At 37.5% G+C, this 14,410-nt stretch overlaps 1 protein-coding gene across 4 annotated transcripts in view; it reads right to left on the minus strand.

Moving 5' to 3' along the window:
- The window catches only part of LOC109083865 (SLIT-ROBO Rho GTPase-activating protein 2-like), a 100,261-nt gene that overhangs the window by 18,612 nt on the left and 67,239 nt on the right, over positions 1–14,410 (minus strand). For all 4 annotated transcript variants that reach the window (XM_042766271.1, XM_042766269.1, XM_042766268.1 and 1 more), the window contains 6 exons: positions 8,716–8,778; positions 5,163–5,378; positions 3,428–3,556; positions 1,843–2,064; positions 745–846; positions 36–233 (listed from right to left, as the gene is read on the minus strand). In XM_042766271.1, coding sequence (XP_042622205.1) covers positions 36–233; positions 745–846; positions 1,843–2,064; positions 3,428–3,556; positions 5,163–5,378; positions 8,716–8,778 — 930 coding nt within the window. The remainder of the gene's footprint in view (positions 1–35; positions 234–744; positions 847–1,842; positions 2,065–3,427; positions 3,557–5,162; positions 5,379–8,715; positions 8,779–14,410) is intronic.

Genomic DNA, 14,410 nt, shown 5'->3' on the forward strand with positions numbered 1-14,410 from the left:
TATTAAACTGATTTCTCTCCCTCGGTCTCATTTACCGTGAAGTAGAACTGTTCCGTCTCCTGCTGGTTGGCTCGTCTCTTGGCCAGGCTGGGTTTGCTCATGAAAGATTCAGACACAGTGGACTTGACCGACTCCATTGAGTTACTGTGGTGGAAGCAGTCAGTCACATCAAAGTCCTCAATGGTCACCATGTCCTGGATGGTCTGTAGAGTGGCCTCCATTGTCTTCTTCACCTGGTGAAAGAGAATGTCCATTATAGTTCTTGAGTACTACACTTGAGTACTTGAGTGAAACTGAGCAACAGCAATTTCTCCTCCTGCTGTAATCATGTTTAATGGTAATGTTAAACAGAGCTACACTCTGATCTTAACCTTAACCAAATTACAAATAATACAGAAAAAAATAAAAACAAGCACTTAAGAGGCAAAAACCAAACACTCTTGTAGCCCCAACCCCAAAGTCATAGTTTAGACAAAAGACAAAATCAACATTCAAATGTATAAATGTAAATAATTTGAATGGTAAACTGTGGAATCCGACAATTGTGTGTAAAGATGACAGCTGAATCAAAAATGCTTTGATTCAATCCAATGCTTTGATAAGAAACAGTGCACATCAACAGAAAAAAGGAAACTGATGTGAAAAGAATTGTAAAGTTTAACAGATGAGTTGTAATATAAACAAAGAATGAATGTGCACACATTTGTTGTGCATATTGTATTTGTTGGACCACGTGTACATCACCTCTTCATTCTCTATTTTCAGTGTGGACAGGCGGGACTGTAGCTGCTGGCATCTCTGGATCAGCTCTCCCTGCACGGGCAGCTGGGCACACATATGTCCCACCTGAGGAAGAAAGACAGAAGAAAGAGCTTGAAAACTTCAACAACAGAATGAAGGAGAGCTAAAGCAAGTCCATCTCCAGCAGTGATAATAACAAAGGTGACATCCCCATACGCTCTGAAGAACAGAGTAACCCAATCTGCCTCTCTTGCTTGCTCTCTCTCTCTTTTTTGCCCATAACAGCTGGGGAACCTCTGGCTCACTGTGGTTCACCCTCTCCCTGAGGGCTGAAAACACGACAGGGCACATGTGCACAGGGGAAAACCAGCTGCTCTGCTCATCACACACATACAAACATCCAGGACCCCTGATGCAAGGTTGGCTAATAACAAAAACAGCAGCATAAAGTTCAGAACTGCAGAAAACCCCATTGATTGATTTCACAGAAAAAAATGCAGTACAATTAAAAACGTAAACTTTTAGGTTGAGCAGTAGGTTCTAATTTTTTTCAATGATAAAATACTTTCTCCTGTCCCAGTACAGCACCTATAATGTTAGCAGTCGACTTGCCATATTAATAGTGAATAATATATATCATAATAACTAGACTGTCTACAGACAACATATAATAATACAGGGCTGAAGCAGCAGAGGTCTCTCAGCAGGCATGCCTGTCACTGTGCAACAATCTGATTGAGAAACGCTTCATTCCTCTTGAGGAGTCTGGGTTTGTTTGGACATGCAATGAGACACAGTCTTGCAAGAGTCATGTGTAACAGCAGAGACGGTGCTGATCGTTATGTAACAGTACTGACTGGTATTTAGTGGAGCTGATTTCTTGATATCATCAAGATGTTTGATATATTGGAGCAAAAGCACTTGGCATCAATAAAGCCTCACTCAGTTGCCAAAGAATCTCTGTGTGTTGTTTACCCACATTGTGACTCTGCTGTTGGTATATTGCTTGGGGCAGGAGAATAATTACCATCACTGCATATTCCATTACTTCATTTCACCACCATCATCACATAATAAACAATAATAATCACACCAACTGACCATATCACCCATGTGAGACTGGAAATCGAAGCGCATCGGAGGGCAGAAGACGTTGTTGTAGGTCTCCATGAGCCTTTGTTTGTCTGCGTTGGCCTCTAGGTTCTCAGCAGCGTTCTCAATGGTCTCCAGACCACTGTGCTTGGAAGTCTCCACGTTAAACTCAGCCGAGAGGTAGGTACGCAGTGCACGGTTCAGGCTGGCATGGTAGCCCAGGTCACAGCACTGAGAGAGAGGAGGAAAAGCTATTTGATTGGTATTTTGAGCTGTGAATGGAAATTTTGAGTTGAGAAAGGCGGTAGAATACAACATTTATGCAACTGGCAGAGACTTTTGTTTAAATGAACTTAAAAGTACATTAGAGTACATTTTTATTAGTGCTAAAAATAAGAACCCAAGAACCCATTTTTGGCTATTAACCTGCACATGGTTACAACTTAACTTCCACGCTCTGATTACTTTAAATGAAGACTGTTCAGACTTAATCCATCATTCACAGTTCCGTGTGTGCCACAGTTGAAGGTAATATGAGGAAAAGTTTTCAGCACTTTGTGGGTTCGTTGTTAGGAGCCTGATGTAGATTTGATGAGACAAGTAGGCCCTCTTGCGGAGCTCACAAAGGGGGCTATTACAGATCTACCTTCAGGGTCACATTTCAATAAAGTAGTCTGATGAAGCAGCAAACTATCAGAGGGTATTACTGCATTGTGGGACACTGTACATATTTAGGGCATTACACTTAAACACTCTTTTAGGGCTGCACAGTGTACTTGAAATAAAGAAAGTACCAGGGTACAAAATTCTTGATGCTTTTAACAGAAGTCCAATCATTTGCACAAGGGAAATTGGAACTTAATTACTTATTAATTATATTTTTATGTAAAAATGAATTAGAAGACCATCATATGACAGCTCAAAAAACATTTTTTAAATTATTGAATTAGTGAAGCAGTTTGAGAAACAGAAAAGTTTTGTGAGAACTGTTAAAAAAAAACTCAAAATGTTAAGATTAATCATTATTTATGCATTGATAGCCCTAGTTTCAATTCATTAACTGCCCTGAGCTTGTTTACTTCATAAGGTATTGATTTAGAATCGATAGTGAGACACCAAAACCTGGCACTGTAAGTTTTACAAACCCTTAGATCAAACTAGTAGTTAAAACTAGTGTTGTTCAACTAAAACTATATATATTTTTAATTAAATTAAAACTTTAAATAAAATTATTATGAATCATTTCAAGTAACTGAATTAAAGTTGAAATTAAATAGAATATAATATTGAATTAAAAAGATACTAAAGATACAAAGAACTAAAAATACTGAAATGTACAAATATATATAAAGCAGGTAAAATTACAAACGCACTTAAAATTAGCTAACTAATAAAACCTTATTTAAAATATTAATAAAAACTTTAATATTACATAAATAATACTAAAATAACATTGGTTCAAACAAGTTGAGTTTAACTGCATTATAACAAATATCAAGTGATTTACATAGGAATACTTGTGATATAGCTTTTTTTTTTTTTTTGGAAACATTTAATTATGTCAAAACACTCGAATGAGATAAATGTGACTTACATCTATGAGGTCAGACAGATCATGGATGTAGTATTTGAAGACACAGCTGTTGGTGGCCTCCAGAGCCAGAAGATACTCATTCCTGGCCTTGATTGCTTTCAGCTTGTTCTCAGTGTATTTTGCTTGCCGCTGACAATACAGAAGTAAAGCCAGGAGGATGAGACAATGGATGAGACAAGAGCTGATTTTCACACTGTTTATAATAAACAAAGGCTATCAAGTAAAAAAAAAAAAAAAAATCATAAGGACCAAAATCTCTGAAATATGGTTCAAGTTGGGTGTCGATAACTTTAGATGTCATTTTTTTCTTCTGTCTTGCAACCAAAAATCATAAGTCAAACATTTCATAGAAGTATGGGGGAAAGTTATATTTTTGTGTAAAAATAAAAGCATAAACGGTTTGGAAGAGCATAATGGTAGGTAAATAATAACAGACCTCCTATGTTTGAGTGAAAAAAAACCTTTAAAGCTAACATTAAACATGAGCTCATGATGGATGGCACCTTGTTTAGTTTCTACTAGCCCTCCCTGAATAGGCTGCCACCACAAACTGCACTACATTTCCATCTGTACACGCCGCTGGGGTGACCACAGGCTCTCTCTAGTGGGACGCACTTAGAGGCGTTTCTGTTGGTCTTGTAGAAACAGAGGTGGCCCTGGAACAACCCAGCGATGATCCCATCAATCATTCCGTAAACTGGTGGTACTGGACAGAGATGGTAACCAGAGGACTCCAGAAGAACAAAGGCATGGATTGACAACAATATCAGGCCCAGACATGCTAATGCCTGACCCCTGACCCCATGTCATCTCATTACATCATCCAATGACATTCTACAACACAGCATATACAGTCATGGGGGAGTCCTTCATATGATGAATTAAACTGCCGTTTAGTGCTAAGGTTTACCATATCGAATTGGACATTTCTGGAATTTTGCAGCCTGGAATCTCAGAAATATGAGAATGTTAGGTCCAGCCTTATTTTACCCTAAGAGTTTATTTTGTGATAATGACCGGCTGATTGTATGTTATGCTGTATGTTATATTGCTACTTAAAAATAAATATGTAAAAGGACATGAAAAGACCACTGTCACCATTTTATTTTATTATTTATTATTCTTTTTTTTTTTAATAAAAAGTCCAGTTGGTCACCTATTTTATTTTTATTTATTTAGTTTTTGGACATGAAAAGACCACTGGTGGTTAGCTATTCTATATTATTTTTAATGAATATGGACGCACCATTGCTAGGCACCTATTTAACTTTATTTTGTCACCTGTTTTATTTTATTTTCATTTTATTTGACTACAGCATGCAGTGAATCAAGTATTCCAGAGAGCCATGTGATAAGCATAGTATTATTTAGGCATGATAAGCATGGATTACGTATCTGACACATGTTATAAATTGATTAAACCACTGTCAACAGGTTATTAAAGCTGTCCAGGATCAGGTTTAAGACCCTCAAAACCATCTGGCAGTGACGGCATTCTCTGTATCTCTCACCAGCTCATTGCTCCCTATGCTTTCCCTCTTTCAGCCTTTGTCTCTCAACTCCCACTCTATCACCTTTCTCATTTCCCTGAAATCTCCCTCCATCTGTTCATTCTTCTCTGGCCCACGTTCACCTTTCCTCCACATTCTCGGTTTAAACTGTTGAACAAAAACTCAAATTTCTCCTTGGGTTAACTCTTCCCTTCTCATTTGAACCCTCTGACCTCGCTGCTCACCTTCTCCTTCATTTTCTCGATCTTCTTGACGGAGCTGCGGCGCACATGTTTCTCTTCTATCTTGATGTTTGTCAGGGAGTCGGGTGAGCGAGGGGTCTGCCTGTCCTCGTGTCGGACGCTGCGGCTCATCTGTTTCTCCTCCTGCTTTTCTGCCTCCTTTAGTTTGCTTTCAGCGTTGATGCTGTCCATGTTGTACATGTGATAGGTCTTCATCACCTGTGCAATAAGAAAAAGTAAGTTAAATGTGCATAAAATCGTAGGTTAGACAGAGTAAATGCATCATGCCCAGTGATGTATGTAGTTTAAATACGATGAATTGGACTTTGCAGAGAAATATACGGATGTCAGTTTCTGCCACAGAAAAAAATACAATTAAATAATTATAATAATAAAATAAAATACAACAAAAAAAGGTATTTGTGATTTTTATTTCACAATTGTTTTGCAAGATTTCTAATTGCAGGGCTCAACGCTAAGGATTTTTTCTACTGGTTCAAGCGCAAGAAGAAGCGAGGCTGCCTGTGTGTTGCCTGAGAAGCAGCTCTACACACTGAATGGAGTTGTTTATTGCATCTTCTTGCACTTGAATGTTTTAAAATCACGTGAATGTTCAAAGTGGCCAGGTGTATTTGTCCATTAGAGTGCAAAAAGCCCCTAAAGAGAACTCAATAAAAAAATAAAATTGCCTGAATGTTTACATGGGCAAGGTTTAAAAACACATGCAAGTGATAAACTTTCTTGATGATGCAGCAGTGGACCGATCACGCCAGCGATGAATCCATCAACTGTCCCGAACGTCTTTCACACAGGCCCGGGCCATAGGGCAGTACTTACTGTCAAGCCCTGAATTGCAACATATAAACTTAATTTCAAGTTTACATCTCACAATTCTAAAAAGTTAATATTTCATAAATCTGATTCTTTAAAATCAGAATGGCAAGACAAAAGGTCTAAATTGTGAGGTATAAACTCAGAATTGCAAGATAAAAGTATGAATTATAAGATAAAAAGTTGTAATTTCCATTTTTTTTTTTTTTTTTTTTTTTTTTTTACCCTGTGGCAGAATCAAGCTTCCATAGAAATATGACGGCAGTAAAAACAATTAAGCATAATTAACAACAAATATTTTTCAGCACGAGTCAAGCTGATTTTTTGTGGTTTTTCTTCTTTTTTTTTTTTTAAACAAGGATCCTTACAGAGGTCGTGCTCATAAAGGCAGCTTGACAAGAAACACATTACAGGCAAGAACCGGGCTGAAAGAGGAAAACACCTGACCTGATGACCATAAGCCTCAACAGCACACACTTATTCACAACACATCCGACTAAAAAACTGCTACTGGCCCAAAATCATTCACACAGATGCTTTATACTCACAGTCAGACATGCAGAACTTTTTAAGCTCAATGTGCTTGTACAGGAAGAGAAGCAATGGGAAAAGCTTGATACTTAGTATTGAGCAGATGCTAAATTTGGGAATGGGATTGAAGGGAGGATCTCATTCCAAACTTCTGCTCCTTTGAGAGGAATGTCACAGAGTGATGCCATTCTTATGCTTGCAATCAAACACACTGCCAAGACCGGAGAGATGATACCAAGCCATCACTCGCTGTCTGTGGCAGAGAGAGACAGTTAATGGAATCCATTTCCCTCCATTTACACTGGCTTTCATGAGAGTGTCGGCTTCCATGATGGTTGGGCATAATACATTTAATAAGCTCTTTGCAATGTCATCATTAATAGGAAACACTTACAGAAGGAATTTGGCAAACATAAATGTGGGCAGGTCTCAAAGCTTTTTTTTTGCTCTTGTTAAATGCAAATAAGTGTCCAGTTCATAAAGGAAAAGTTCACCCAAAAATGTTTCTCAGAAGACAGAAGTCATACAGGTTTGGATTGACACAAGGATGAGTAAATAATGAAAGAACTTTAATTTTTGGGTGAAATATTGTACTAGCCACTGTTGAGCTTATGAAAAAGAATGGCAAAGATTATAAAGAGGAAACTCAGTTCGTCACGTTTTTCACTATTTTCGGCCCTGTGGGGTTCCTCTCAGATCCAAAAGGCTGAGATAATCATCATCAGCTTTTCCATTCATTCCTTCCTTTCGTCATTTAAAGCACAGATGTCACTAAAAATGGTGCCAGGTTTATTTTCATCATCCTTAACTCTTTAATTAAAGGATTTGCTTACTTTTTATGGGGTATTGAAATCGGTTACAGTCATTTCCCAGGAGAACATGTGTGGATGTGTACGGGGGGGAATCCAGTCACCATTTAAAGTAAGCCAATATCACGGGTCCTCCGCCTACCACATTTGAGCCTAGAACACCCCACCCTGAAAACCCCAAATTATTCCTAAACAACCAACAAAAAAAAATATGTGGCCAAAAAAAAAGAAAATAACAAATTGAATTTCTAATCCAATTAAAAATAAAAGCTAAAAATAAAAGCCTGAGATCATTAGGATTATTTAAGCTGTGCTGCTAATTAAAGGCATGAATGCGTGGAAGCCCCATGCAACACTGTGCTATGTATCAGATAGCAGCACTCCACTATACAGCAGGATAATAACATGACTTATAATACACTGAATCATCCCTGAATTTTCCGTGCACCACAGCTAATTTCAGCACTGCCAGGGAACATGGGTCTCTGTGGTGGTACGGATACGGCAACACTTAGTCTATAAGACAGTAATCATATTGCCATTGAGGGTTAAAACCGAGGTTAACTACCATTAAAGGTTTCTTCATGCTAAAATGTAAACACTGAATGAGTTCCCTATAAATAGAGAACATGTTGGTTCTCCACTACTTTTAAAGAAGCGTAAAAGCCACAAAACCCATGTTGTTTTAGTGACAATGATTACATGTTGCGTAAATCATTACTTAAAATTAGCATAGTATGAAAATGAGCTAGTATTTAACACATTACTGTCTGTATTCATCTAGCACTTTCGACCCACAGCTGTTGATGTTCATTACCATCCAGAGAGCATCATCACTGTTTGGAGAGCTCTTATACTCCACAGTGCTCTTCTGTGCCACTGCAAATGCAATAGACCTGCTTTAGAGTCTCAGGTAGGCTACAGGCCGTCAATCTGCATGCCAGCAGGTTAGATTCATTGCTGGCTGACTACTATAATTACTATTATTCACTACTTGTCCATGTCTCTCTGTCTTATTAAAGAATTACAACGACTGTCTGGTAAAACATTGTTTTGTTCACATACACGCAAATGCATTTCAAGCAACACAAACATTAAGGAGCGGTTAAAATAGGCGTCTTTAAAACTACAATTCGGACACACCCTGTAAAACAACCACACACAGGGGGCACACAGTGACTAAAAGCTCTCAAAATATTTTCAACAAGAAGAAAAAGTAACTATAGCCACCCCAAGCCTCAAAAATACTGATTGGACTACAACCACAAGAGACCAAAATAACCATGCGGCTGAAGTAGAGACTCGATGCCTCATCGCTGCAGCAGGCTGATGCAGAGGAACCAGAGAGACAGAGGACATCCTCGACTAGGCTGTATGTATCTTACCGTGTACAACTCATTGAGGACCTTCATCAGATCCTCCTGCAGCTGGAGGCCCACTTCTTTACTCTGCAAGAAAAAAGAAAGAAAGAAAAAAAACATTAGTATAAGAGAAACAGAGGGAGATAATTGTGTAGATCATGATTAACAGTAGTGCCCTGTTCTCTATTATTACACATGACCATCCTTTTTGGGCTGTGAGCCCTGGAGCTGTCACTGTTAGACTGATGAGACACTTTTCTGCTCACTCAGTAATGGAGGTCAGCACCAACTAACCTCAAACACATCTAGCTCAATACAGTCCTGCCCAAACCGTCACATTATACCGGAACACCGCACACTGGGCCGATTTAACCATATGGGCAATTGGGCACATCCAAAATGGTCCATTCAAAGAATTTTCAAAGAATGAGGAATGGCACACAATGGTAACATCATCTTTTTTTTTTACTTGTACATTGTGTTTCAGTTGGAAAATATGTCCTATTATGGAAATAAAATGGGATGAAACACCAATTAATTTATGCCTTTAAAGTTCTACCAAAAACTTTTTGTTTTGGGGCGAACTATGCCTTTAAGTCACAAGCATCTCTATTTTCAGTTAGTTCCGCTTATGCACTTGTCTAAAGGTTACACTTCTGTTAGAGAGGTTTACCAAAACTGTATACAGACAACGTAAAAGTACTGAATTTCTGTTCAGTGTCAATCAATTTAAATGAATGACAAAAAGTTTGCAGCTGAACTGAAACTGGAAACCATTACTTGTGATTTGATAAGACTTCCTCTCTGAGACTGTGGAATAAAGAGGTCTGATAAACTGTGTGAGATGGAAAGGATGGTTTGCCACTCTGGTGGATGCTGTGTCTTGTAAGAGGAAGTTTGGGAACGAAGGCACAGTATGACATTAAGATGAAGTGCTTGCGAATTCAAGTCCAAACTTCAATCGCTGTGGGCTGATAACTTGAGAGCCAGCCAAGAAGATGTCTAGCATTCACTGTGGGCTTTGACTCAGTCACTCCTTCCCTATTCCCCACATTGACATTTTTGTGGGTTTTCCTGTTTTTGAAGGTCTGATTGAGGCCTTTATGGATGTTTTTGGACAGATGTCAATCAGCTCCTGAGTTCTTGAGGATGAGAAGTGATGGAAATGATGGAAGAGAAAGGAAATATGAGACTTAAGGGAGTTGAAGTGTGTGCACAGGCATAAAAGACAGAAGGGAAGTTAAGGGTGAAAGAGTAAAATTGAGAGTGTTCACACAGTCAATCTTCACAAACAGTGATTGTGCAGTCACACAGTTCCCTTTCTGTTTCATCCAGTATGGAAAGACTGGAGTTCATTTTAACCATTTGAAAGCTGAGATGGATGAGTAGGCTGTGGGGAGGCGTCCCATAGGAGATCCCCTTTGGGGAGTCATTCATAATGGAGTTCTGATGGGTTTTATTTGGAGGCAGTGGACTGGGTAATATATAAGAATGCACAAGAATACCCAGATTCAGAGCAGAGGATGAACTGCCTGTCTAGAGATGCTCACCTCATCTCTCTAAACATGTCTTAAGAATTTAGTCAAGCTGACTGAGCTCATAACTTGGCACTAAAATACACCAAAAGAAGACAAAAAGTTAAAGACAATTTGAAACAATGCCAAGACAAGATGCTCTTCTTTTGTGTTGTCTTCGCTGGCTATATATATAAATTAAAATATCAAACTTAAAAAAAAAACTTTTTATTTAAACATTTTATGTTTAATAATATAAAACAGCAAAGTATGCATGCAATTCTTTAAAATATTAAAATGTCACCAAAATAGTATTTAAAATCGAAATGTAAATAACACTGCTGTACAATGTTGAAGTTCCATCCACTTCACTGAAGACCAAACTACTCTTTACTGCATTAAGACATAAAATGAAAGCAAATGATAAATCAGGTTTATTTTTGGCATGTGGTGGCCCTCAGGTAGGGCACATTTTGTGTAAAAGTGTAGACTAATTTCCAAATACTTAAGTGCCTTAGTACTAAAAAGATCATTATTAGGAAAACAGACAGACATATGAGCTCTTGTTCCAGGTATTCACAAGCCCCATAATAATCACTCAGGCCATAAATGGCTAGTGCAACAACATTGGAAACAACCTCAGACTGATGGATTTCTCCAGTGGAAAGGCCTAAAAATACCTCCAAACAAACATCCAAATACTTTATTTATGAGGATGTTGTCCCATTATATTTTCCTGTCATGTGTGAGCATTAAACTGAAGGTGTGGGAGATAGTTCAGAAGCATATGGTCTCCCCAGTTGTTGGGGGAGACACATGCAGTGGGGTCTTGCTCCAGTCTGCCCTATTGGTCGCCCTACTTCAGATGAGTTTAATAAGATGGATTTGATGGATTTATTCAGTCTGCTCTTTCTATTAGGATTGTTTGGTCTAAGCTACTCCTTTCCACTTTTCCTTCCTCTCTCTTGCTCCGCCGCTCACAGACACACATAACACTTCCCCTCTAAGCAGCATAACACTCCTGTGGTGAAATGGATCTTGAGGAGTGCAGTCGGAGCAGGCAGAGCTGCTCCATCTGCTCAGAGACACACTCCAAAGACAACACACAAAGTGGCAAAAAATGGGAGCAAACTATTGATTTTCCATGAAGGCCTCTTTAAATCTATTGGGAAACGGGAGAGACACTGAAATGGGAGGACATGGATTTATGAGCCTTAATGGCAAGATGCACTTGTTAAATGAAAACAATCACACGTTTGTCGGTGAGCTTTGCAGGAGATTGGTTTTGGTTCTGCACAAATCTGTCAAAGAAGCATTACTTTGGGGGGTGTGTGAGGGGACTGGTTTACTGGCACTCAACATCAGTCACATGTCAAAGGATTGTTCCTACACCTTTGCTACTAATTCCCCCCAAAAACAAGACCATGTGGTTAAATTGATGAAAATCTTTTGTCTTGATTCAAAGTACTATGTTTAGAAAACACACACACACACACACACACACACACACACACACACACACACACACACACACACACACACACACACACACACACACACACACACACACACACACACACACACACAGTACTTGTACTCAGTGATCAGAGCTACTTTAGCAGAGAAATGCTTGAGAAATAAGTCCACAACATGAATGTTTGTTGGTTACTAAAGTCCAAAGCACAGCCAATATTGCAGTGTATTGTCTTTTCCTAATAAAGAAAAAAAACTTCTTAATTTATTTTCATCACAGCTAGTGTTAGTAGCACTAAATGAGTCTCTAAAGAGGTTTTCCAAAAAAGCTGGGTATAATGAGTTACACAATAACATTACTGTATTCTAATTACTTTTCCTGATAACGCAATGACATAATGCATTAGATTTTAATATTATATAATTTGATTATAGTAACTAATGTCAATAAAATTAAGTTTTCAAATAAAGTGTTAAGAAAAAATATGAAGTAAAATTTTAAAATCATGTTTTGCATGACAGTATGCCCTTTAATAAATCACCAGAGAATGCGAGTTAAAATGTTGCACTACATTTAGATGCAATGAAATGTTGTCTATCATATTTCAAAATGTTGCACTTGATTTCACATTTTAGTGTGGCATTTGGGAAAAGTCCTACTAGTAAAATGTGTAAAAGTTCATGTCACTATAACACTAATATAAGTAAGAATAAATGACTTAGAGTGATATCCTCCACTGGATCAAGCTGCGTGTCACATGGCAAATACACGGTAAATGCAAGGTTGATTCCTCACAGCGCATCTTCTTCCAAAACTGAAATGAAAGCTAGATGAATCTTGCAGCTTTGCTTACGGATGTGATGTGGGTGTTTAGAGGTTTGCGTAGCTCATGTGGATGAATAGCATGAATTAATACGGCATGAATAGCTTGCACTGCGAGTGGGTGTGACCACATTACAGATAATGAGCTCAGACAGGAAAGACTGAACCTTGTGTTGATTTCATATGGATTACTTTATCAGAGAATATTATAAACTTCATTTAAAAATATACAATTCAGTCTTTCTATAGATATATTTCTCATGTATGTGTGTGAAGTATTTGTTCATTTTTGTGATGCGTTTCAGAAAGAAGTTAACAGAGACCGAGACGGCAGAAAGCGCACCCTGTTTGTTTTCTTTATTTTACAAAAGCACAGCGTTCTGCTGATATTGTGAGTGTAGACCTTTTACAGTTTCAAATGATGTATAACTCTTATCTGTACGATAAAAAATAATGGAACATCTTAAGTTATTTTTGCTGTTATCAGGAAAAAATGCAAGTGATCATTCAAGTTGCTGTTTTCATACTTAAAAGGTTAGTTCCCCCAAAAATTTAAATTAGCCCATAAATTACTCACCCTCAAATCATCCTAGGTGTATTTTACTTTCTTCTTTCAGACGAATCTAGTCGGAGTTATATTAAAAATTGTCTGTGATCTTTCAAGCTGCTTAATGGCACTCAGGTGTTGCAGTGCATCAGTTCAAAAGAAGTTAAATAAAAAGCACCCATCCATAATAAAAAGTGTCTCACACAGCTTCGGAGGAGAACAAAGTCCTCCTGTAGCGAATCGATTGTTTTTTGTAAGAAAAAGAACCATACTTAAAATGTAATAATCAATTTAATCTAGTTTGCGCTCACTGTTTTACACGGAAGCAGTTCCGGGCGGGTGACATATGGAGGTCGGCTTTGCGCATACGCCGCTCAGAAGTGACAAATGCGGAAGCGCAGGGCAGAGATCACACCAAAACAATGGTCACTAATTAGAAGTACAAAATGAGGATTTGTAAAGAAGAATGTCGGAGGATTTCGATATAAGCAAAGGGGAGACTGGTTTTCAACTTTGCTTCCTTAAAACAGCTTGAAAGATCAAAGACAATTTTTAATATAACTGAATTTGTCTGAAAGAAGAACGGCTGAATTTGTCTGAAAGAAGAAAGTAATATACACTTAGGATGACTTGAAGGTGAGTAATTTATGGGCTAATTTTCATTTTTGGGTGAACTAACCCTTTAAGTAATTTTTCAGTCAATATTAAATGACTGAAATAACAGTGAGTTTCACTTTGTAGTGTGTTTTTTAGGTTTGATAACTTGAAAAGTAAACATGAAAGTAACTGGAAAGTAAAGTAATTAGTAATCTGATTACTTTTTAAATGCAGTAATCAGTAATGTAATCAAATTGCAATTTCAAATAGTAATTTGTAGTGGATTACTTTTTTACTTTATTTTTATTAACTTACACAACACTGTAAATGACAGATATTAAAATCCTACACTCGTATGTCCAAAATATATAAAAAATATAACACTAAAAATTAAACGCTACAAGTGGATTTACACATCACACAGTACAGTATGAAAAACTGATATTCATTTTTAGATTTGCTAAAGATTACTGTTTGTAAAGATTATTTTTTTAAGTGAGTGAGTGAAATTATTAATCTAATCACATGAATAAATAACATTTTAAAATCTATTCAAATAGAAAACAGTCATTTTAAATTGTAATATTTCACAGTATTACTATATTTTTGACCAAATACATGCAGCTTTAGTGAGCACAAAATACTTTTTCTTTAAACTTTAAAACATCTTAATTATTCCAAACTGCTGTGAGCTTCAGTGTAAATATTGCGTCAAAATCATATCAATTTGAGCGCAATTTAAACCCGGATGATTGTAACAAAGTT

The sequence above is a fragment of the Cyprinus carpio genome, chromosome A11 (genome assembly GCF_018340385.1).
Source record: "Cyprinus carpio isolate SPL01 chromosome A11, ASM1834038v1, whole genome shotgun sequence".
NCBI lineage: Eukaryota > Metazoa > Chordata > Actinopteri > Cypriniformes > Cyprinidae > Cyprinus > Cyprinus carpio.